At 43.3% G+C, this 26,469-nt stretch overlaps 1 protein-coding gene and 1 non-coding gene across 2 annotated transcripts; one reads left to right on the forward strand and one right to left on the reverse strand.

Moving 5' to 3' along the window:
- Window positions 1-9,417: 9,417 nt before the first annotated feature.
- LOC112083452 lies at window positions 9,418-26,310 on the reverse strand (the record flags this gene model as incomplete). The annotated part of the gene is made up of 2 exons (XM_024151479.1): window positions 25,378-26,310; window positions 9,418-10,167 (listed from the first exon to the last, which is right to left on the reverse strand). Coding segments are annotated over exons 1-2 (1,683 nt in total), but the record flags the coding sequence as incomplete, so codon positions are not given.
- LOC112083603 lies at window positions 12,470-12,576 on the forward strand. Its single transcript, XR_002897739.1, has one exon. It is a non-coding gene; the product is annotated as a small nucleolar RNA R71 (small nucleolar RNA).
- Window positions 26,311-26,469: the final 159 nt, after the last annotated feature.

Raw genomic sequence — 26,469 nt, forward strand, 5'->3', positions numbered from 1 at the left:
TCTCAGCTCCTTGATGATGGAACTTAGCACTCAATGAGACTTGCCCTTGTCGCCCTAAACCTTACACTTTCTGCTAAGTTTGGTCCAAGGTGGCCTCTCAATCACACACAAACAATTGGCTTGAAAGAAGGATGGGTTCAGGGTGAGGAAAACTGATCTATTATGCAGATTCAGCTATTTGAGCTAAGGAAGAGGATGGTAAAAACAGGATTCTAGCTCAAATATGTATATTGGTATCCACAAGCTTATTCAAACAATGCGCCAAATGATAATTTCAAGTCAAGTTCAGGGTTTTCACTTAATTAGAGTTGAGTTCAATTCAAACTTGCTTCTCAGATTCAGATCATTTCAGACTTTGCAAGCACAGAAAAAGATTCACAAGCATATTCAGTTCAAGTTCTCAAAGTGATGTACTCTCTAGAAACCTATCATTACTCCCTGCAAGATGCAACCTACATGCATATGTAATCTAGACTCAATCCTAAAAGTGACAATGCAACTACATGATCATTTTTTTGTGTAAATTTTTCAGATTTTTCCATTTTTTGTTTTTTTATATGCACTTAGATGAGACTAAATGAATATGCAACTAGAATGTGACTCAAGACTCAAAGTGTAAAATAAGAAAAGAGAAAACATGATTAGTAAAGGATGAAACTCCTCCCCCACACTTAAATAACACAGTCCCTTGTGTTATAAAAGCATGAGAAAGGAGTTAAAACAAAGTAAACAAGTAAAATGCAAAAGAAAAAGAAAACTACATGCTATTTACAAGGTTTTGAGTGTTACCTAGTGGCTGTTGAAGTCAGACCCCCAATGAGTAGGAGGGGTTTGAAGTGTGGCCGGATGGTGTCTCCCAAGAATGATGGCTTGCCTCATCAGACCCGTCGTCAAGATCCACCGAAGTGGTTCCATGTGTGACCAAGGCTGTGCAGTTCATGGAACTCTCTCCTACTTCCTCTCTGTTCCTTGGTGAAACCGGTGCTGGAGCCCCACCTTTGCAAGGGTTTTCAAGCCTCTTGATCCTCTTCTTCATCTCCTTGATGCACTTGGCCATCTTGTGGATGGTTTTGTCTTGGTACTTGCACCATTGTTGGAGAATACCAATCTTTTGTTGAGCCCTGAACCCTGAAGTGCCTGGCTACTCCCAGTTGTAATCATCAAAGTGATATCTGTTTCCACCAAAACGTTTTTGGGGTGGAGGCAGATCAGCATCTTGAGCACCAGCAGCACTTGTGGTACCATCTTCAGCGGTTGCTTTCTTTCCCTTGGAGGCTTCTTCTCTGCAAGCTTGCTTGTATGTGAGGACTGGTGGATCAGTTTGGACATTGTACAGCTCTTCCTTCAGCAAGAAGAAGTGAATGTTCCTCTTAACTTGAACTGTGGTGATGGAGGGATTGGGCAGGAGAACTTGGGCTGGTTCACTGATGAGTGTCTTGAAGTTGTATACTACCTTGGTACCCACTCTTCCTTGGAGGAAGCCAATCTTACACAAATGTGCTTCATTAATCAGATCAAACTTTGCCTTGTTCTCCTTGAATCTGTACCCCATGGCTTTCAAGATCTTTGTTACCACCCATCCATGGGCCAGCTTTGCATCTTGTTTTGTAGAACCCCACATGCACTTTTTTTAGAACATCAAAGACCTTGCTAATTCAGAGGCAAGGCAAAGTGGGTATTCATACCCTTCATAGGGTTCCCCATCTTCATGTGTTGGCATCAGCGGTCTCAGCCCTACACCAAGAAGCATCAGATCTCCTTTGTGAACTCTTCCAACATCAATCTTGAAGTAGAAGTTGTGAGAGAGAATCTTGTGTAGATATCTCAGAACTGGATTCCTTATCCAAGAGGACTTTGCTGTTCCAGCTGTGTACTTCCCAGAAGCAATTGATCTCCATAGAAGTTGGATCTCATCTTTTCTGAGATTGACCTGGTTGGAGAGAAGTTCATTTCTAGGTGATGAAAACCCAAAAATCTCATTCAATTCTCTGAATGACACTGAATACTCCTTCCCTTTCACAGTAAACTCCACATGTCCAAGCCCATCTCCTTGAATAATTCTTGAATCCCTTGGGTAGTAAATGAAAGCTTCAAAGGATGCCAAGAATTCTTGAGACTCTTGTTCATAAGCGATCTCTCTCATCTCCAAAAGTGACGCAACACCCATGTTCCCAAGCAAAGTCTTGACATCTTCATAGATGCCAATTTTCTTCAGAAAGTCCAAATCAGGGAATCTCCCTTGCTAGATCTCTATATGTTGAAACTTAGCCAGATAATCAAGTGTTTCTGGTTCAGTTGTCTTGAACTTCTTTGATCCCTCTTCAATGGTGCCTTGGGAACCACCAGCTGAGCTGCTTGAGTCACTTTCAGTCTGTTCACTCTCAGATACCACAGCCAACTGTTTCCCCTTTTTCTTGGAACCAGAAGCAACCACCAAAGCTTTTCCTTCAGGCATTGTCCTTTTTGGCGCTGGATCACACTTCCCTTGCTTTATGGTATTCTTTGCACCTTGACCTTTTTCTGTTGGCTTTGAAGACCCTGAGACCAAACCTTTGCCTTTTGATGCAGTGCCCTTCTTCTTGGCCAGAGAGTTTGTTCTTTCAGTCATCTGCCAAGAGATTCTCAAAAACAATGTTAGTACAAGAACAAGCTTCACAAAAATTCTCCAAAATTTTTTTAAAAAAAAATTGATGCAAGAATCGATTTTAAACCACATGAACAGGTTTCTCTAGCCAAGAAGTAATCCAATAAGTTCATAGCAATGCAAAAACAAGAGTGCAAAGCAAAGACTCAGCAAGAAACCAATTCATCTCCTTTTTAAAAAAAATCGATTTTTTCTCATGAATTAGTTGCAACAATTTTCAAAACTCAAGAACAAGGAATCACCAACAAAGTGCTCTGTTTTCCAAGATTATCTAGCACCCTAGCATTTATAAAAATAATCCCAAGGTCTAAAACAACCTATCAAAATCGATTCCACACTTTGAAGCTCATAAATCACCATTGAAGAACATGGAAAAAGGTGAGTTTTAACAGGATGAAATACCTTGGGATTAAGATGCAACGAGTTCGAAATGCAATCAGGATGATGTTAACAACTCAAAAACGAGCTCAGAGCACTTTGAATCAACAAATTTGGTGGAGAAACGAGAGAGATATGATGAAAACAATGGAAAGAAATGAGAGAAAGAGTTGCAAACTCGGGTTTGTTGTGAGGAAGAGAGAGTGTGGGACAGGGTCAAGCCTTTGGACTGGTGGACAATAGATCTATTTTGACCAGTCAAGGCTTTGACCCATCTTTTCCTTGTTGACCGGCCTCCTTTCTCTCTTTTGTGCGTCCGGGAACCGTCAGGATCGAGCCGCGTGACCATCTCGGTGCAGAACCGGAAATATTTTTGTGCTACCTGGGATCTTCTGTGCCTACCCCGCATGAATAAGTCGCAGTAAAATCCTTCAGCTCGGTTTTGTCTTTTCTCCATGCTGCTACCTGGAACCCATTGCGACCAGCTAGCACGACCAAGTAGGAGTAATTTGCGAACATATATGCGGCTTGGTTCCTTTTGTTCCCAGGTAGCATGACTAAGGCGCAGGGTTTAGGACTTAGACACTTTAGCCCCCCTTTTTTTTTTGCTGCGACCTAGTTCCCTTGTGCCCAGCTAGCACGACCAAGTCGGAGTAAATTGAGAGTGTATGTGCGACTTGGTCTTCCTCTGTTCCCAGGTAGCACGACCAACTTGGAGTAAATTGAGAGTTGGGCTGCGAGTTAGTCTTCTTTGTTCCCAGATAGCACACCTAAGCCGCAGGGTTTGTTACTTAGACATCTTGGCCACTCTTCATTTTGTGCGGCGTGGAACCCTTACACCAGGTAGCACGCCTATGCCGCAGCTTTTATGACTTAGACAACTCAGGCCTTTCTTCTTTTGCTGCTACCAAGTTCCTCTTTCCCAGCCAGCAGGCCTAACTCGGACTAAATTGCGAATGGATGTGCGGTTTGGTCTCATTTGTTCCCAGGTAGCACAACCATCCCGCAGCTTTTGTGACTTAGGCAGCTTGGGCACTCTTCTTTTGCTGCGGCTTGGACTCATTCTTCCCAGGTAGCATGACCAACTTGGAGTAAATTGAGAGTTGGGCTGCGAGTTAGTCTTCTTTGTTCCCAGGTAGCACACCTAAGCCGCAGGGTTTGTTACTTAGACATTCTGGCCGTTCCTCTTTTTGCTGCTACTTGGTCTTCATATTCCCAGCTAGCACGCCCAACTTGGAGTAAATTGAGAGTGTATGTGCGGCTTGGCTTCCTCTGTTCCCAGGTAGCACACCTAAGTCGCAGGGTTTGGGACTTAGAACTCATGGCCTGTTCTTCTTCTTTTTGCGGCCTAGTCCTCTTTCACTAGGTAGCACGCCCAGGCCGGAGTAAATTGCGAGTCCTGCTGCAGCCTGGGCTCTCCTTGATCCAAACCGCACACCTAGGTAGCACTGAGGCGTTCTCCAAGTTTTTCAGTCCTTAAACACTTCCCTCAGCCCTCTCACATACTCCATTCCTTTCATCACTGAGCTATGTCCTCCAAAAATCACCTAGAACCTGAGACCAACTCACAAAACCCATCAAAAAGTTCTAAAATATAAAAGAAAAGAGAAGAAATCAAAAGAACTATGTACAAAGATAAGCTTGGGGTGTCTCCCAAGAGCACTTTGTTTAAAGTCTCTAAGTTTGACTTTGGAAACCTGTTTAACAGGCTGGTGGTGGATCAAGAAGGGGAACTGATGTAGCCTCCTCCTTCTTCTGTGAAACTAAGTAATGCTTGATTCTCTGTCCATTCATGATAGTAGGAATTTTTCAATTCTTGATCAATTCCTCAACTACTCATGTCATTGTAGCACTTGAGGTATCAATCCAAATGGAGAGATTCTAGACACTAGAACTATGAGGAGCTATCTTAATCCAAGTCTAATAAGCAGATGAGTTGGTAACCAAGATTATCTTAAAGCATATAACAAAACAAGCAAGAACAAACAGTAATTAAGAATTAAACAAGCAAGAGAAACTAACCAAACACTCAAATTCAAATAAAGAGAAAGCTAAACCTCTAGATGTGATCATTGATCAGGGTGCTTTAAATGTGAATTCATGATGCTAAGCAAACAATGCAACACTTGCAAATCTTTAGTCTAGACTTCCAATTCAGATTAATTCATTCCCATGACAATAATCCCTTTGCAAATCACTTAATCAAGTCTAACAACCATTAGATATAATCAAGCAATCAGCAAGCATAATGCATCAAGCCTAATAAGTGACCAAACAATCTCTCAACCAAGAAGACTGAATCTTATACAGAAAGACATAACAAGCAATCACATGATCTCAAACATTTCAACTTAGAACTCTAATCTAGACTAATCCTCTCATGAAGGCATTAATCTCTACACTAATCCACTTTCAAACCAAATCATCATTTGTGAAATATGAATCAATGAGCATTAAGAAACAGTTCTAATATGTCATTCATGCATTTAACAAATCATTCCCATGATGAAAAAGGCATAAACCCTTAAGTTAGCTCATTCAGGCATTTCATCAAACACCTTGTGGGTGGAGAAATGCCTAAGTTCTAGATCAAGCTTATAATGAGAGATCTAGCATTAAGAGCAGCTAACTAAGGAAATGAAATGAGAATCTAGACCCTAAACATCAAAAATCAAACATCTAAGCACCGTAATCTACACACCTAGAAGTTTAAAAGATGACTACTCACTAATCATGAAGAACACATCTAATCTTTTGCAAGAGATGATGTTAATCATGATTAGAAGCAGAAATGAGATGATGAGATGATAAGAAACAGACTTAGATTGATTAAATCCTTGAGATATCTCTTAACAAACTCGTTTTTACACTAAAAAGGAAAGAGAAACAAGAGAAAAACAAAGCTTTAGTCTTGGAAAAAACCCTAAAAAGCATATATAGTGTCTCTTGCGGACCGGGTCAGCCCAGGACAAACTGGGTCCTGACCCGGCTTTGATGGATAGTGGTGTGGTTTGCCACGGTCAGATGATGCTTGGACAGACCGTGGCAAACTGACCGTGGCAAACTGATAGTGTCAAAGTTCTTGGACAGATTCTTCATGATCAAGGTTGCCATGGCTTGATTTACACCATGTCTAGTGGCCGTGTCTCTTCTTTTCTGGGTTTGGGTGATGAAATTCTTGGATTGCCACGGTCTAGTAGCTCTTGGTCAAGCCCCGTGGCAAGTGGTCGTGTCAAAAGCCGAAGGTGTGTAAAAGTTGCCATGGTCAAGTCCTATACCGTGGCATTCAAACCGTGTCAAAACCCGAATGCTTGTAAAGTTCCTCCCAGCCAAGTGTTTGTTTGCCACGGTCAAGTGTAGACCGTGGCATGAAGATCGTGTCAATCGCCGAAAGTGTGTAAAAGTTGCCACGGTCAAGTCCCAGACCGTGGCATTCAAACCGTGTCATGTTTCACTTAGCTCGCATCATTCAGGGCTGTCTGGACCACTTCGCATTCCGGAGAGTGTAACTTCTAAGATACTTGTCCGAATTGTGTGCTTCCGGTTTCAAAAGACGGAGGACTCATATACCTTCAACTTTGGTGAAGGAAGCTTTGGTTCTTGGGAAGTAGAAGGCTTCCTGGAGGGCTCATCTTCGCAGTGCATTTACACGATCAGAGAGAGGCGTCTAGACATGTGTCCATTCCGGAGACCATATCTTCCTGATCATAGCTCCGAATTGAATAATATTGGACGTTCTGGAAAGAGGACTCAAATATCTCTGATTCTCATGAAGGGCTCGGAAACCGAGTCAGTCTGGAAGTACACCGTTCTTCGCATTCTTCGGAGCTCATCGGCTTGGTCCAAAACGGCAGCGAGACAGGAGTTTCTTCCGACGAGCTTAACGTTATGCTCACGCGTCTGAATTCCATGATTCCACTTGTTCTGGAACCGTGATCTAATCTACTAAAACTTTGATGAAGCCCCCGACGACTGAATCGGACCGGAAGGTTCCCTGGACAGGCGATCACTCAGGAGTATCGGATTGCTCCGGAATGGATGCGAGAGAGGTCTGTCTTTCGGTGACTGTATCTTTCACCTCAGTGCTCCAAATGCCCTGATTCAACCTGTCCTGGGTTCTTGACTCAATTATCTCCAACGTTTCGGAAGACTCTGTAAGCTGAATCGGCCGGCAAGAGCTTTCGGTGACGCGATTTCTGAAATGTATCTGCACCCGGGATTTTTGGCCAAGAGACTTGACCGCGGTACGTGTTTTTGGCCGAGAAAGCTACCCGCGGGAAGGATTTTGGCCGAGAATCTTCGGCCATCAGTACATCATTTTGCCTAGAAACCCAAAATTGCTCTTTTTCACCATTTTTGATCATTTCAACTCCAGTTCTTCATCTGAATCACATCCTCCACTCCAAATAAGCTCCAAAAGCACCTGTTTAACACTCCAAACCATGCAAACTCTCTTGGACCTAATGCAATCTCCTAAGTCCTAAAACAATGCCTAAAGACCTAAAATGTATGCAAATGAGACATAATTTGGACTAGAATATGTACATTAAATGATGCAATTTATGAATATATCAATTCACCACAAATTCTTGACCATTCTTCCCTTCTAAGAAAATGGCTCCATATGGCCTCACTTCAAGAACCTTAAAGGGACCAGACCATCTAGACTTAAGTTTTCCTGGAAACAACTTAAGTCTAGAGTTGAACAGCAACACCAAATCACCATACTTGAACTCCCTTTTCAGAATCTTTTGATCATGCAGAACCTTGGTCTTCTCCTTATAGATCTTTGAGCTTTCAAAAGCCTCAAGCATAATCTCCTCAAGTTCATGGAGTTGCATGATCCTTTTCTCTTGAGCTGTCTTGATATCAAAGTTCAGCAACTTCACAGCCCACATAGCCTTGTATTCCAGCTCAACAGAAAGGTGGCAGCTCTTCCAATATAGCAGACTGAATGGTGATGTCCCAATTGCAGTTTTAAAGGCAGTCCTATAAGCCCACAATGCATCATCTAGCCTTTTGCTCCAATCTTTTCTGCTTGAGCTAACAGTCCTCTCAAGAATGGCTTTGATCTGTCTATTGGATACTTCAACCTGGCCACTAGTTTGGGGATGATATGGAGTAGCTATCTTGTGTTTCACTCCATGCTTTCTCAGCAAACCCTCCAAGGTCTTGTTCACAAAATGAGATCCTCCATCAGAGATGACAACCCTTGGAACTCCAAAACTTGGGAAGATAATGCTCTTGAACAGCTTCACTACAACCTTGGAATCATTGGTAGGGGAAGCAATGGCCTCAACCCATTTGGACACATAGTCCACAGCAACAAGTATATACTGATTCCCATAGGATGAAGTGAAGGGCCCCATAAAGTCAATCCCCCAGCAATCAAGGATCTCAACTTCTAGAATGGGGTTTTGAGGCATCTCACTCCTCTTTGATATGTTCACATGCCTCTGACAAGCATCACATGCTGAAACCACCAACTGAGCATCTTTGAACATTGTAGGCCACCAAAACCCACTCTGAAGAACCTTTGCCACAGTCTTGAATGCCCCCATGTGACCTCCAAACGCAGAACCATGACATTCTTGCAACACAGATTGCATCTCCTCTTCAGCAAGACACCTTCTATACAGCTGATCTTTGTTCAGGACATAGAGGTAGGGCTCATCCCAATGGTATCTCTGGACATCTCTGAAGAACTTTTTCCTCTTGTAAGCATCTAATTCAGGAGGCTCCACCCCACATGCAAGATAATTCACTATGTTTGCAAACCAAGGCATCCTCCTTTCTTGAATGCTCTCTACTTCCTCAAACTCCAAGTAGGAATGGAGCACCATCAGAGACTCTTCAGGCAAAGCATCATCCATTGGGACTTTTTCTTCAATCCTCAGCCTTGAGAGATGGTCTGCAGCCCCATTCTCAATCCCCTTCTTATCAAGCACTTCCATATCAAACTCTTGGAGAAATAAAACCCATCTTAACAGCCTTGGCTTGGCATCTTTCTTGGTCATCAAATACCTGAGGGCGGCATGATCAGTATATACAATGACTTTTGATCCCACCAGGTAGCTTCTGAACTTATCAAAGGCTAAGACTATTGCCAGCATCTCCTTCTCAGTAGTAGCATACTTCTCTTGTGCAGAGTCAAGTGTTCTACTCGCATAGTAGATGACATGTAGCTTCTTGTCTTTCTTTTGCCCAAGCACTGCTCCAACAGCAAAATCAGATGCATCTGTCATGACCTCAAAAGGAAGGGACCAGTCTGGTGCCTGAACTATTGGTGCACTAACCAATGCCTCCTTGATCAACTTGAAGGCCTCCTCACATTCAGCATCAATGATGAAATCCACTTCCTTACACAACAGTCTTGTCAAGGGCCTGACAATTCTTGAGAAGTCTTTGATGAATCTTCTGTAAAACCCTGCATGCCCAAGGAAACTCCTTATCCCTTTGACTGAAGTGGGGGTTTGCAGGTTCACCATTACTTCTACCTTTGCTCTATCCACCTCAATACCCTTCTCAGATATCTTGTGCCCAAGAACTATTCCTTCCTGCACCATGAAGTGGCACTTCTCCCAGTTCAACACCAAGTTGTGCTGCTCACATCTCTCCAAGACCTGTGACAAATTAGAGAGACAATCCGAGAAGGAGGAGCCATAGACACTAAAGTCATCCATGAACACCTCAACTTTCTCTTCAATAATGTCAGAGAAAATGTGCATCATACATCTTTGAAAAGTGGCCGGTGCATTACATAAACCGAAAGGCATTCTCCTATAAGCAAATGTGCCATAAGGGCATGTGAATGTTGTTTTCTCTTGATCCCGGGGATCTATGGGAATTTGGAAGAACCCCGAGTACCCATCGAGAAAACAAAAATAAGGATGATTAGCTAACCTTTCAAGCATTTGATCAATGAATGGTAAAGGGAAATGATCTTTTCTAGAAGCAGAATTCAATTTCCTATAGTCAATGCACATGCGATGGCCGGTTATGGTTCTTTGAGCTATGAGTTCATCCTTATCGTTTTTCACCACTGTGATCCCACCCTTCTTGGGCACAACATGAACAGGAGACACCCATCTTGAGTCAGAGAATGGGTAAATTATCCCTGCCTCAAGAAGTTTTAGTATCTCCTTCTTAACCACTTCCCTAAGGTTGGGGTTAAGTCGTCGTTGATGCTCAATAGAGGACACAGATTGGTCCTCTAGGTGGATCCTGTGGGTGCAAATGTCAGGAGAGATCCCTCTAATATCAGCCAAAGAATACCCTATGGCTCTCCTGAACTTTCTTATTTCATTAAGCAATGCACTCTCTTGATCCTCTAATAGGCTATCATTGATGATGACAGGATATGTGGAGTTTAAGCCCAAGAAAGCATACCTGAGCCCTGTTGGTAGAGGCTTGAGCTCAACAGGGGGTGCATCAGCCTCATTCCAGTCCTGGTCCAAGCTGCTTTGGCTGGTGTCTGATCCTTTGATTGCAAAAACCTCAGAACCACTTTGTTCCAGCTCCAAAAACCTTGTCTCAGGACCCAGCTCTCTTGCATTGTCCAAATACAGCTTATACCCTTCACTTGCTTCAGCTAAGAGCCCATTGTCTCCTTGTTCTTGAGTTAGAGCAGCTTGAAGAGGATCCTCAGTGTTCAGCTCCTCAAGCAATTCATCAGCCAACTGATCCATTGTCTCCACATAGAAGCATTGACCTTCAATGGTGGGTTTCTTCATCATCTCATTCACATCAAACTTGAGCTTTTCAGACCCAAGTTGAAGCTCTATTATCCCACCTCTCACATCAATAATAGCTCCTGCAGTGGCTAAGAATGGCCTGCCCAAGATAAGAGGATCTACTGGTTCCTCATCCATTTCCAGCACAACAAAATCTGTTGGAACCTCAAAACCACCAATCTTAACAGGTAGATCTTCCAACATACCAACAGGCAATCTAACTGATCTATCTGCAAGGATAAGAGAGATCCTTGCAGGCTTGAAGACTCTAAAGCCCAGCTTCTTTGCTATGGAGAATGGCATCAAGCTGACTGATGCTCCTAGATCACAAAGACATCCAGAGAATAGAAGAGGTCCAATGGCACAAGGGAGTGTGAAACTCCCTGGATCAGTTAACTTCCTTGGAATGGACTTCTTCTGAATGATAGCACTACATTCATGACTTAGTACCACCATGCCTTGAAGCTCTTTTGTCTTGTTCAGAATGGCATCCTTCAAGAACTTCCCCATCTTTGGCATCATTAAGAATGCATCAATGAGAGGCATAGTGAGTGGTGTCTCATTGAGTGCTTTCTCAAATACAGCTCTTGCCTTGTCCACTAGTTGCTTCTTGAATCTCCCTGGAAATGGGAGCTTGGGTTGGTATGGAGGTGGTGGCACATATTTCTTCTCTGGTTCTGGTTCCTTTGCTACCTCTTTACCCTTTTATGTCCTTGGTTTCTCAGCAACTTGATCATCCTTTAAGGCTGCCTCCCCCTCAGTTTGATCATTGTCCTCAATGAACACATTATTGTTCTGAATACCAGGTAACTCCTTTCCACTCCTCAGTGTAATGGCCTTGGCATATTCCTTGGGGTTGGGTTATGGTTTTCCAGGTAGGTGACCTTGGTTCCTTGAGCTTGATGCCTGGTTTTGCTTCAGTTCCTTGATTTCCTGTTGCATAGCTGCATTCTGGCTTGCAAAGATCTGTTGACCCTGAAGTAGTTTTTGCAGGATACCAACCATATCTGTACCCATCTGTGGCTGTTGTTGAACCGTTGGTGGCTGATATTGTTGTTGAACAGGCGCTTGCTGTTGGAACTGTGGAGGACCAAACCCTGGTGGTGCCTTCTTCTGCTGTGTACTGAAACTAGGACCCTGAAATGGTTGCTGTTGCTGACCAAAACCTTGATTCTGACCAAACTGATTCTTTGGTTGAAAAGATCCTTGAAAGTTGTTCTTGGGAACAAAGTTCTGTTGAGCTTGAGAATTTGGATACACCTGGTCTTGTGGGTTAGCTACATTGGTGTTCCTGTAAGAGAGGTTTGGATTGGCATTACCATACTGATATCTCTGGAACCTCTGATTCCCAATGTAGTTAAGCTCCTCTTGGGTAAGACCCTCTTCACTGATGTTCTCAAAGATCTGAGATGGTTCCTCATACTCTCCAACAAAATGCATTGGCTTGTGAGTTACCAACTTCAACTTGTCTAATTCACTTCTCAACTCCTTAACTTCTCTGGTGAGCCTCTGTTCTGAGCTTGAACCTTCAGACCTATTTGATCTGTCATAGTCTTCACCATAAGTATCAGTGCTCAATGCTAAGTTCTCCACTAGCTCTAAAGCAGCATGTATTTCTTTACCCAGAAAGTTCCCATTGGAAGCAGTATCCAGCTGGTTTCTAATCTTGGGAAGAGCTCCTCAATAAAGTGTGCTGAGAAGAGAAGCCTCACTAAACCCATGGTGTGGGCATTGGTTTGTGTAGCTCCTGAATCTCTCATATGCTTCACCAAAACTCTCATTGCTGTGCTGAGTGAAGCTAGAGATTTGGTTCCTCAGTTTTGCAATTCTTGAGGTGGAGAAGAACTTAGATAGAGAAGCATGCTTGCATTGCTCCCAAGTTTGAATGGAGCCTCTTGGAAGATTCTTCTCCCATTGATGAGCTTTGTCACCAAGACTGAATGGGAATAGTCTTAGCTTGAAGCTGTCCACAGAAACTCCATTTATCTTTGTCAGATCACACACCTTATCAAACTGGTCCAGGTGTTCCAAGGGATCTTCCATTGCTAACCCATGGAACTTTGAATTCTGGACCATATTCAGCAAGGATGCCTTCACTTCAAAGTTTTTGTTTTGCACAGGTGGTGCCTGAATACCAGCTCCATACTGATGAGCATTGGCCCTGTCATTCTCTCCAACATAGACTTGGGGTTGCTCATATCTTCTTTGTTGGTGTTGGAAGGGCTGTGGTTGGTGGTGCACTTGTTGTCTTTGCTGAACATTGGCCTGATGCCTCTGTTGATGAGCTTGAGCTTGTCCCTGGTGGACATAAGCTTGTTGGTGGTGCACCTGTTCCTGATGAACATTACCCTGATTCAGCCCTTGACCAACTCCATTACCAGCTCCATTTCCTTGAGCCTGTTGCTCATGAACTGGTTGTTCTATGTCTACCACGTGATCTCCTTGTTCTGCCATCTCAGCCAGATCAATCTGTCTACCACGTCTGTCCCTTCTCCTCCTTGGTACCAAAAGATTGATATTGTCGTTGAGAGGGAAAGGTGGACCACAGCTTCTTGATCTAGACCTGGTGTTCATACACCTGAAATCACAAACAGAACTTGAAAGTAATCAGTAAAAACAAGAAAGTAAGCACTTGATCTCAAGAACAGATCAGAGCTTAATGCTAAACAAACCACAATTTGGCAACGGCGCCAATTGATAGACAAGACTTTTTAAGGTCTCAGGGCTATTAATCCCCTTGTCAAAGTAGCACAAAGAGGTTTATCAATCCAGATGTGGTGTTAGACACTAAACTATGTGATTATGTTCTTAATTCAAGCAAACAAGAGTTATTTTGGTTAACTAATGACAACTACAAACTTCAACAGGATTAAAGACTAATGACAATGACAAATGATGTGAATATGATATGATGGAGGCCTGAGATTCTAGACATGATAGTTGGTTAGGGTGCTTTGGTGCTAAACTAGAAATACTAGTGACAATGATGAGACATGATTCAAATGATTAAGAACTCTAATCTAGGTTAATCCTCTCATGAAGGTATTAACCCCTATACTAATCCATTTTCAAACAAAATTCCCATTTGTGAAATATGAATCAATATGCATTAATAAACAGTTCTTAATGATCATTCAAGCAATTAACAATACATCATCATGCAGAAAATGCTTAAACCTCTAATACAGCTCTTTCAGGAATTTCATCAAACACTTTTGGTGCATGAAATTCCCAGAATCTAGATCTCAAGTGATATGCAAGGATCTAGCATAGAGAACAGCTGTTTAGAGAGATGAATCAATGAATCTAGCCCTAAGCACTTCTAATCTAACACTTTAGCACCCTAACCTACACATCTAGAACCTCATTAAGGTGACTACTCACTAATCATACTAATCTCTCTTAAACCTTTGCAAGTAGAGAAGATTGGCATGATTAATGATGAGAAATAGAGATGGAGATGATAGATTCAAAAGAAAACAGCTTTAAACACCCAGATCTCTTAAAACTCTCTTGATTAAACACTCAAATATAGATATTTCTCTTCTTAATGGAGTCTTTCACAAAAGAGGCAAGAGACAAAGGGAATAAAACTTGGTTCTCTAAAAAAAAACCCTAAAAAGTATTTATACTTCTCTAAAAACGAACCGGGTCAGCCCGGAACAAACCGGGTCCTGACCCGGCTTTAATGGATAAAGTGGGAATTACTGCGGGTTAGTCCAGTATGTCCCAGGTAGCACGCCCAAGTCGCAGTAGATGAAGAACCTGTCTTGTGAGGCTTAGATCGTCTTGTCTTAGCCGCATGCCCATGTAGGAATGATTTGCGAGTCTTGCTGCGGCTTAATCCTCTTCTCCTTCAACTCGCAGGCCCAAGGTGGTTTCTGGGGAGTGTACAAACTCTGCGGGTTGGTCTCCATTGCATTCAGGTCGCAGGCTCAAGTCGGAGTAAATTGCGAGTGATCGTGCGGCTTGGTTCCAGGCGCGGCCAACTCGCATGCCTAAGTCGCACGATTGTGGACTTAGCATTTCTCTTGCTCGGGAGCTTCAGACCTCATCCAGTGATAGCTTACCCGAACTTCTCAACTCGCAGCATCAGCTTTCAGGCATTCATCTTCAGGCCTGCGGGTTAAGCAAGCCGCAAGACCATCTCGCAGCATTCAGAGCAGCTTGGACCACTTCGTATTCCGGAGAGTGTAACTTCCACGAATCTTGTCCGAATTGAGTGATTCCGGTTTCAGAAGACCGAGGACTCATGTATCCCAACTTTCATGAAGGAAGCTTCGGTGCTTGGGAAGTGGAAGGCTTCCTGGAGGGCACATCTTTGTAATGCATTTACACGATCAGAGAGAGGCGTCTAGACATGTGTCCATTCCGGAGACTGTATCTTCCTGCTCATAGCTCCGAATTGAATGATCTTGGACGTTATGGAAAGGGGACGCAAATTTCTCTGATTCTCATGAAGGCCCCGGAAACTGAATCGGCCTGGAAGTACAACGTCCTTCGCATTCTTCAGAGTTCATCGGCTCGGTCCAAAACAGCAGCGAGACAGGGGTTTCTTCCGACGAGCTTAACTCTCTGCTCACGCGTCCGAATTCCACGATTCCACTTTCTATGAAACCGTGATCCAATGCTCTCCAACTTCTATGAAGCACCCGCCATCTGAATCGGACCGGAAGGTTCCCCGGACAGGCGATTTTCGAAGCGTGTCTACACCCGGAGATTTTGGCCGAGAGATTCAATAGCCGGTACGCGTTTTGGCCGATAAGGTCTGCCCGCGGTACGTGAAAATAGCCGGTAAAATCCTTCCTGGTACGCGAAAATGGCCGAGAAAACCTTCCTGGTCAGCGAGAATGGCCGATAACCTCCAAAGACCCAATTTTGCCACTTTTCAAGCTTTGATCACCATTCCACCTCCTGGATTCATCTTTTCAGCTCCAAATGCACCTGATAAACACTCAAAACATGCAAAGACTCATGGGGACCTAATGCATCTCCTATGTTCTAAAACAAACCCTAAGGACCTAAAATGAATGGAATAAAACATGATTTAGAATGAATTATGCAACCTAAATGATGCAAATTATGAACATATCAGTTGCCTTGGCATTATTTTGGCTCGTCGCCTAGGCATTATCTCGGCTTCTCGCCTAGGCATCATCTTGCCTTTTTCGCCTAGGCATCATCTTGCCTCGTCGGGATCATCTCGTCGCCTAGCCATCATCGGCTTGCCTAGGCATCACCTCACCTTGTCTCTTAGACATTAGGTCGGCTCGTCGTCTATGCATTATCTCGACTCGTCGCCTAGGCATCATCTTGCCTCGTCGGCTAGGTGTCATCTTGTATCATCGCCTAGCGATCATCGGCTCGTCGCCTAGGCATCATCTTACCTCCTCACCTAGGCATCCTCTTTCCTTGTCGCCTAGCCATTAACTCGGCTCGGTGGCTAGGCATCCTCTTTCGTTATCACCTAGCCGTCATCGGCTTGTCGCCTAAGCGTCATCTTGTATCATCGCCTAGCCATCATCGGCTCGTCGACTTGGCATCATCTTACCTCGTCGCCTAGGCATCTTCTTGCCTTGTCGCCTAGCCGTTAACTCGGCTCGGCAGCTAGGGATCCTCTTGCATTGTTGCCTAGCTATCATCTCGGCTCGTCGGCTAGGCGTCATCTTGCCTCGTCGCCTAGGCATCCTCTTGCCTTCTCTCCTAGCCATCGTCTCGGCTCATCTTCTAGGCACTGTCTTGCCTTGTCGTCTATGCATCTTTTGACCTTGTCGGTTTGGCATCTCCTGACTTAATCCAGTAACAAGCCGTATCTAGATCACGTGCGTCAGCGTATGATAACACCGTATTTTGACCACTTTTATGGATCATTTTGAAATACTTTTTCTATGTTTTTAATTGCTTTCAAGTACTTTTATTACGTTTTTCTAGTATTTGTAGTTCCAAGACTCTTTTCATGTAACTTAGGGAAAAGCTTAACAAAATGGATAGAAAACCAGATTTCAGCTCAGAGTCAAACCGTCAGAAGTTCACCCCTGATTGAAGGCCTTCTCACCGTCTGATCCAGCTCAAATTTGGAGACCTTAAAGATGGAACTATCAGCTTTCCAGCACACTTTACAGCTTGGCAATCCAACGGTTCAATCAAAAGATACGCGAAGAGCAAGATGTCCCGTAAACCAGCCGGCAAGCAATTCCACCCGCGGCCATCAGGTCATTTCCCGCGGTCAGAAGCATCCCGACCGCGGCCAGCAGTCCATTCCCCGCGGTCATAGCCCTCCCGACCGCGGCAAGTAAACTCCGAGCCCGAAGGCCCATTTCTGAAGCCCACAATGATTCCCTCATTTGGAGAAACGCTAAGTGATGTCCAGAGATGTCATGAGCACTATAAATACATGTCTTAGGAACCCTATTTCAGAGGATATATGCTATTTTTCTTATTGTTTTAGAATACTTCTAAGTTTTAGGTTTTAGGGAGAGAGAGATTTGTCTCTTGAACCCTTGTTCTTTCTTTTTCAATTTCGGTTTCTATTCTACTTCTTAATACTATGTTTTTGATTTCGTTCATCATGTCTGAGTAGTTTTATTGTTGGGATTAAGGGATTTTCGATGGGGATTTATATGTTCGATGAGGATTCCATGAGCTTTTGAGCCGAATCTTAGAACTTTTTCTTCTGAATTCGTTTTTACTGCATGAGAGTAGCGTCATGAACTACAATCTGATCCAGATGCTTGGTGACACGAAAGTGTTCATCCGGTGTCAGATCTAGTTTGGGAGAGCAAAACAAACATAGGAGTGGAAACCTACCTATGGGCAATTTTTGAATGCTGACGAGTCTTAAACATAATGCATCTCTTCTCTTCCAGGGCCAGAGTGGAAACCTACTGGTCAGGGTTGAGAGAGATAGTTGTCTATGATCACGACAGTGGCGTATTCATACGTCCGTGACTCCAGTTCGAAAAGTTTAAGCTAAGATCTTATCAATTTTACTCTCTAGCAATGTTTTGAATCGTTCGTACCCCTGAGAAAACTTCCCTGAAGCCCAACGCCTTCTTTCCTATAGATTTACACCGTTTTTATTTCAAGCTTTAGTTCAATATTCTCATTCCTTTTTAGTAGATTTTCATTTAAGCAATTAGAATATCCGTTTTTCTCGTGTTTATTCATTTTTGTTAAGTTTAGTTATTAGGCCATTTAATTCCCGTAGTTTCGTTTTAGATTTCGTTTTTACATGTTAAACACACCACCGAAACCCCCACAAAACCGTTTTGGTTCTAGACTTCCTTACTTTATATTTCTTTCAAAGGCTTTTGCAGGAAAAGATCCTCCTTCCCTGTGGATTCGATCCCTAAGTACTACATTCGATCAGCTGTGCACTTGTGCCTATTGATTTCATTTAGGGTAAAACTTGACAACCCTCACGACAGCACACATCAAGTTTTTGGCGCCGTTTCCGGGGAAGGCACGCGTTTTCTTTTCCGCAAAACCCCGAGAAAGGTTGGTAAATCAACTCTAGAACCCCTTTTTCTGCAATTTTCCATTTTTTCGGTTATTTGGTTTCCATTTCAGAAGATATGGATCCTATAAATCGAAATATACACTATGAGGAAGGTTTCTATAACACTCCTCAAGCCAACAGACGCAGAGAAGAACACCAAGCCCGAAATCTTAGCTACATGGATCGATACAGCCAGCCAAACCATCCATACCACCGGCGCAGAGAGACTGTTCGACGCCGGGAAGATCGTTAGGGTCCTCCTCCAACCTACTTCGAGCCACACACCTATAATCCTCCACTGCAGAACCCTAGTCAGCAAGAGGACAACTTGAGGATCAGCAGACGTTTGGGACGCCTCGAATGGATGATAAACCAGTTCCTTGATCAGCAGATTCTCACCGAAAACACCCTGCTCAAGAAAATTGATTCAATCTCTGAAGAGTTCAACAAAAAAATTCGATGATATGGCCAATCATGTTCGAGTTTTGGAAGAGAAAACCCACAAGGACTCACAAACACTAGCTGGGATGATCCACCAAGTCGCAACAGAGCAGACAAGACAAGGGTATGACATCATACAAAACTCAAGTGATATTGTCGAATCAAAACAGGAGATTAAAGAAGTCAGAGAATCCGCCTCCTGGTATAGAGAGAAGACAGACGAAGAGTTACAAGAGATCGAGCACAGGCTGAACAAACTCGAGCTCAAAGCACGGGAGATTGATGCAAGAATGGAGCAGAAGCCCAACATTGAGCAAATTGAGAGATTTTCTAAGAAATCTCCCAAAGATCCTGATGAAGATGCACAACAACGCCCTGGTATGAGTTCATATGATGCTAGTCTACCCAATAAAGAAGCTGGAGAGGTTCGTATCAAGTACAAGAAGGAAGAGACGGACTATGAGCAGATTTCATCCGGAGCCACGGGTCCGAGTGTTCCGACCGCGGCCAAGACCCTGTTCCCCGCGGTCGCGACTCCTCTGACCGCGGGAGTTGGTCGTTCAGATGCACCTCCGGGTTTTGAGAGGAAAATAATACATCTTCTGTCCCAGCTTCAGCCTCCAGCACTAAAAAAGCAACTCAGGAAGAAGAAAACCAAGTTTCAGATGAAGAAACAGATTGGCAGGAATCATTACCTTGTATGATGGCAAAGGAATGTGTTGAAGATTCAGATGACTCTTCAATCCAAGAAGACCAGACATGCAGCGAGATAAAGATGCCATACATCGATTCAATCATTGAATATGACGCTGCAGCTTTCTTTTGTGAATCCTATTCTGCGTTCGAGACACCAGCCAACACCTAAAGAGAAAGGCAAGTTCGAATTCTCCATAAGGTCAAGACTACAGGTCAGTTTCTTATCTCTTGTTCTATCAGAGGAGAAATGATTAAAAAGGTGCTATGTGATTTTGGAGCTTGTCTTAACATGATGTCCAAGGCAATTGCTTTGAGACTTGGTATTAAACACCTGCGCAGGACTAGAGCAAAGATTAGTCTAGCTGATGATTCCAATGCAACACCTCAACGAATAGCTCAAGAAATTCCTTTGAGAATAGGAGATTGCATAGTGCCTGTCGACTTCTACATTGTCGAAACGAGATATGCAACATATCCAGTGATTCTCGGATGGTCTTTTCTAGCAACTTCCGGAGCTATAATGGACTGGCCAAACCGGAGGATTTCATTTGCTAATATCGAGAAAGATGTCTTCACAGAAGCTGTTCCATACAACAGCAAAGCAGGAAAACGTTCTGCAACAGAAGAGTTTGAAGAAGAACTTTGGAGTGACGAAGAACCTGCTAGGAAAAGCAAGGAGATGTCGAAAAAGACTTGTCTCAGGACAAAGTCTTCTTCATTGGACTAAGCAACGTCCAACACCAAAAGTCGAGCTAAACGACTTAAAATAAAAGCGCTTAATGGAAGGCAATGCATTTAGGTATTGCTTTCTTTAGGATTTTTCTTTCTTTTTCTTTTGATCTTTTTCTTTTTCTTAGTTTCAGTTGTTTCTTATAAAACAAAAAAGCCAAAAAAAAAACAAAAAACCCGAAAAAACCAAAAAGAAGGATGGTACCTGACTGCTCGGCCCAGCAGGAACCAAGGAGAAGCAGGAAGAGGCCTCGAAATAAGCCCTCGCGGTCGCAGACGTTCGGACCGCGGGAAACGTATGATCGACCGCGGTCACGTGATTCTGACTGCGGCCAAGCACCTGTTTGCTGCAGTCGCGTGACTCCTGACCGCGGCAATTGGTCGTTGAGATCAAACCCGACCCCAAACCACCCACTTCACCTCATTCCACCTCACCAATCCCCACTTCACCTCATTCATCACCCTCCACCACCTTCATCACCACCAATCACCTTCCCAAACCTCTTCGAATGAATCTGGTTCATCTCCACCAGCATCCCGGATCCAGGTAAGTTCTCTTTAGCCTTACCAATTCGATTATCTATGCATTTTTCTCATCCAATCTCGACTTGTTTCACACTGAGGACAGTGTGATTTAAGTCTGGGGGAGGATTTCATCCCTTTCTAACCATTTTTCTTTAATGAGTCTTGCATTATCTACACTTTTTGCATTTTTCTTAAAGTTTTTCAAAATCGGTTTTCAAAACAAAATACGTTTTAAAAGGGAATGGTGAACACGAATCAATGATAGTTGACTGTGTGCTTTTAGACTGTTCCTAGTGACATGCTCATTCATGATTTAGGACTAGACTAGGCGGTAGCTAAGCACATTTGAAACGAAGTACCCCAGAGGAATTTGAATGATTTCGATTTAGATGAAGGGATACACTAGCTCTGTTTTATTTGGACTTAATTTGGACTTCATTTTCTCATTGAAACTTTAGACCAGGGAAACGAATCATACATTTAGGACTCCTTTATCCCTTTACCACTCTCTGTTGATCCTGAATGGTTAGTTCATCTTTAGCTAGTTCCCCACCTTAACCAATCCTCTTTCAAACCACATGCACTCTTGTTTTCTATTGTCTTATATGCAGATAAGTGCAAAAACGTTGGAGAGAAAGAGGAACGACGCAGTTTTCAGTCATTGAGGACAGAGACCTGCGATTTGCCGGAAAAGTTCCCGGAAGGATTCAACACAAGAAGAAGCTCAGTTTGCCTTAGAAAAATCTCAAATTTTGGTACAATTTCGTCCTCTAGTCTCTCTCTCTTTAAAAGGCATTTCCTATTCTAAAAAAAAAAATCCGAAAATAAGAAAAGAAAGGAAATAAAAGCCTTAGAGAGTCTAGAGAGGTCGAATTTTAAGTGCCAAGGCAACTGGAGTTCGAATTTTATGGAGTTTTGGAGATTATTTTCTGATTACTGGAAAGAATATAGGTCTGGGGGAATAGCTGTTTACAACAAAGGAGGAAGGATTATGCAACAAAATTTGGCAAGAAGAAGTGACTGAAAATTGCGGTCATCAACAGGTCCTTATCTCTCTTGCGGTTTTGCATATTATCTTGCATCCTCCAGATCTTCAGGTAACCCAAAACACTTTAACTCCACCACTTAAACAGCCCTTTAATGCCAAACTCCGTCTACCCTGGATGATGTCTTTAATGAGAACTCACTATTGAACTTAATGAATGTAGAGAGCTAGTTGACTGAAAAAGTGGACTAGTATCTCTTGTGCATTAGTGAGAATTTTCTAGACTAAGTTGTGGATTGATGCACTATCTTTGGTCCTAGTTCAGGAGTTCATGTCTATGAGATTTGTGCATTACCTATTTTTGTTTTCACTTAACGAGTTTAGGCTTTTGCTTTGTTTGAGGACAAGGTTAGATGGGCCGAGCTGTGAGAAGAACGGTGAGCGGGCTTAGCAGCGCAAGAAGAGGGATGGGCCAAATCGATTCCCTAGGTGTTGGGCCGAGCCGGTTTTCTATATGGGCCGAACCAAGGCTTTGGAAGTCAAAAGCCCACAGAAGTCCTAGGCGAAGTATTATGACGGTGCCCGCACGAAGCGATAAGGAAATATGCCTAAAATCTCTCCCGAGATTCTCGGAGAGGCGGTTTAAGAAGTTAGTATAAATAAGAGATTCCTACGATTCATTATGTAACTTTTTGCAACCCTAAGCAAAAAGAGCAAAACACTTTCTCAGCAATAAAAACTTTCTTTCGATCTTACTGTTCTTGCGATAAACCCTAGAAGTTTCCGATCCCTTAAGTTTTCCTTAACAAATTTTTGGTTGTGCGAGTTTTGGCTCACACAACTTTTATTACGTTTTTCTAGTATTTGTAGTTCCAAGACTCTTTTCAAGTAACTTAAGGAAAAGCTTAACAAAATGGATAGAAAACCAGATTTCATCTCAGAGTCAAACCGTCAGAAGTTCACCCCTGATTGCAGGCCTTCTCACCGTCTGATCCAGCTCAAATCTGGAGACCTTAAAGATGGAAGTATCAGCTTTCCTGCACACTTTACAGCTTAGCAATCCAACGGTTCAATCAAAAGATACGCGAAGAGCAAGATGTCCCGTAAACCAGCCAGCAAGCAATTCCACCCGCGGCCAACAGGCCATTTCCCGCGGTCAGAAGCATCCCGATCGCGGCCAGCAGTCCGTTCCCCGCGGTCACAGCCCTCCCGACCGCGGCAAGCCAACTCCGAGCCCGAAGGCCCATTTCTGAAGCCCACAATGATTCCTTCATTTGGAGAAACCCTAAGTGACGTCCAGAGATGTCTTGAGCACTATAAATACATGTCTTAGGAACCCTATTTCAGAGGATATATGCTATTTTTCTTATTGTTTTAGAATACTTCTAAGTTTTAGGTTTTAGGGAGAGACAGATTTGTCTCTTGAACCCTTGTTCTTTCTTTTTCAATTTCGGTTTCTATTCTACTTCTTAATACTATGTTTTTGATTTCGTTCATCATGTCTGAGTAGTTTTATTGTTGGGATTAAGGGATTTTCGATGGGGATTTATATGTTCGATGAGGATTCCATGAGCTTTTGAGCCGAATCTTAGAACTTTTTCTTCTGAATTCGTTTTTACTGCATGAGGGTAGCGTCATGAACTACAATCTGATCCAGATGCTTGGTGACACAAAAGTGTTCATCCGGTATCAGATCTAGTTTGGGAGAGCAAAACAAACATAGGAGTGGAAACCTACCTATGGGCGATTTGTGAATGCTGACGAGTCTTAAACATAATGCATCTCTTCTCTTCCAGGGCCAGAGTGGAAACCTACTGGTCAGGGTTAAGAGAGATAGTTGTCTATGATCACGACAGTGGCGTATTCATACGTCCGTGACTCAAGTTTGAAAAGTTTAAGCTAAGATCTTATCAATTTTACTCTCTAGCAATGTTTTGAATCGTTCGTACCCCTGAGAAAACTTCCCTGAAGCCCAACGCCTTCTTTCCTATAGATTTACACCGTTTTTATTTTAAGCTTTAGTTCAATATTCTCATTCCTTTTTAGTAGATTTTCATTTAAGCAATTAGAATATCTGTTTTTCTCGTTTTTATTCATTTTGTTAAGTTTAGTTATTAGGCCATTTAATTCCCGTAGTTTTGTTTTAGATTTCGTTTTTACATTTTAAACACACTACCAAAACCCCCACAAAACCGTTTTGGTTCTAGACTTCCTTACTTTATATTTCTTTCAAAGGCTTTTGTAGGAAAAGATCCTCCTTCCCTGTGGATTCGATCCCTAAGTACTACAATCGATCAGCTGTGCACTTGCGGCTATTGATTTCATTTAGGGTAAAACTTGACAACCCTCACGACAGCACACATCAGCGTAACACTCTCCCCCGGCAATATCTAACACGCCTCGGCATTGTATTTTCTGGAAAAGCTTTAGTATCAGTCTTTCTGTGCACTGTAGCACTATGGGCGTCTTGTCATTAAGAACGGTACAGTTTTCGCAAAACGCCTTGTCGTTTATTCGGCTCGTCACAGTTTTTGCAAAACGCCTTGTCGCTTATTCGGCTCGGCACAGCTTTTGCAAAACGCCTTGTCGCTTATTCAGCTCGGCACAGTTTTCGCAAAACGCTTCGTCGTTTATTCGGCTCAACACAATTTTCACAAAACGCCTCGTCGTTTATTCGGCTCGACACAGTTTTCACAAAAACGCCTCGTCATTTTAAAAGAAATTCGGGGAAAAACAGTTCGTCTGTCCCCGTTATCAAATCGCCTCGCGTACACTCTTTCCCAAGGATATCTCATCAAGCAGCATAGACTGCGCCACGCCTCGCCTTTAACCAAACGGCTCGACATTATCTTTTATCTTGAAACGCCTCGTCGCTAAACATAGCTCGGCACTACGTAAACACCACGTCGTTGAAAACAGCTCGACGCTATCTTTGTCAAAGTAACCTCATCTTTTGAACGGCTTGGCATTTTCTTTCAAACAGCCTCGCCAAAAAACGGCTCGCTATTATGCTTTGTCAAAGAAAGGCTCGGCATTTTTATTCCCAAAATGCCTTACCTGGAATTTTTTCGCAACGGCCTAACTCGATGGTTTATCCCATGGCCAGGAGCAATGAACCTCGTGATTCTCATCTCCGAAACTGACGAGCTGGGGGGCTAACTGTTGGGGTCGGTTTCACCCCAAGCGGAAAAAACCATCTCAAAAATGACTAAGTACTGGAGAAAACCGATTTGGCAAGAAGGAACAGCTACCCACCGAATATGGGCCAAGCCGTCCCACTATGAGTGGGCCGAGCCGTGGAAGAAGATAAATGGGCCAAGCCGTGAGAAGAACAAAGAGTGGGCCGAGCTGAGCAAGAGGAAGAATGGGCCGAGCCGCTTTTCTTCGTGTTGGGCCGAGCCAGTCCTTCTTTAATGAGATGAGCAAAGATCGTAAAGGAACTACGCCCATAAAAACCCTAGGCAAAGTGCTATGGTGGCGGCCGCACGAAGCGATAAGGAAATATTCTGAAAATCTTTCCCGAGATTCTCGGCTAGGCGGTTCATAGACTCTATATAAATAGTCGCTGTAAACAATTCATGATGTAATTTTTCACAACTCGAGAGCAATAAGACTAAAACACTTTTCAGCGAAAACCTTCTTTTGATCTTATTGTTCTTCCGATAAACCCTAGAAATTTTGGATCCCTTAAAGTTTTCCTTAACAAATTTTTGGTTGTGCGAGTTTTGGCTCACACAGTCTTGCTTACCTCTGAGCCTCGAGACATGGCCTTGTGCATGTCATGCACTTCTTGCGGAGTGAGTGGTGCTAGGTTATGCTTCTTGTTGTTATGAGTAAAGGTATAGTAATTTGTGCGCCCATTGTGTAGAGTTTCTTTGTAAAATTGCCATGGCCTCCCTATGAGCAAGTGCCCGGCTTGCATAGGGACCACATCACACACCACTTGATCCGTATACTTACCAATGCTAAAGGGCACGGTTACTTTCTCAGTAATCTTGAGCTCGGTTTCATCATTCAACCACTTGAGCTTGTAGGGTCGAGGATGCTTAGTCTTGGTGAGGCCTAGCTTATCTACAAGATACTTGCTAGCCACGTTAGTGCAAGAACCCCCATCAATGATCAAGCTACATACCTTAGTGTTTATAGTGCACCGAGAGTGGAATACGTTCTCTCTCTGGATGGTTTCTGGCTCAAAAAGTGCACTACGTGCTTGCCTCACTACTAAGAGCTCTCCTTGGTCAAGGTAGTCGACTATGTCCTCATCAGTGTCTTCGGCTTCCTCTCCTTCGTCTTGTGATTCATACTCACCATTAGACTTGAGGATCATCACTCTTTGGTTTGGAAACTCCCTCGCATAATGTCCTTTGCCCTGGCATTTGAAACAAGTTATATCTCTAGCTCGTTGTGTGGAAGCTTTACTTACCTCGGGTCTGTTGGCTTTGGAAGTTTCAGGAGTGGACTTGTGGAATTGGTTATCCACTTCGACAGCTTTGCCATTGTCAAGAGCTCGCTGAGGTTGTGGTGTCCAAGTTGTTTTGCTCCGGTTTGTAGAAGTGTTCTTCCTCTTAATGTGTTGCTCAGCTTGCACGGCATGATGTAACACATCCTCCAAATCATGGTAAGTATGCCTCTCGACCTTTCTAGCAATTCGATCTTTGAGACCATCAATGAATTCGACCATCAGGGTTTCAGCTGAGTCTTCTACTTCAAGCCAGTTCTTAAGAGTCTCAAACTCTTCGAAGTACTCCTCCACGGTCTTGCTTCCTTAAGTGAGCTTGCGAAATCTCTTCTGCAAGACTCGGTGGTAGTAGGCTGGGACATATCTCTTTCTGAGGCTGAA

Source organism: Eutrema salsugineum, unplaced genomic scaffold, assembly GCF_000478725.1.
Source record: "Eutrema salsugineum unplaced genomic scaffold, Eutsalg1_0 scaffold_6, whole genome shotgun sequence".
Classification (NCBI taxonomy): Eukaryota; Viridiplantae; Streptophyta; class Magnoliopsida; order Brassicales; family Brassicaceae; genus Eutrema; species Eutrema salsugineum.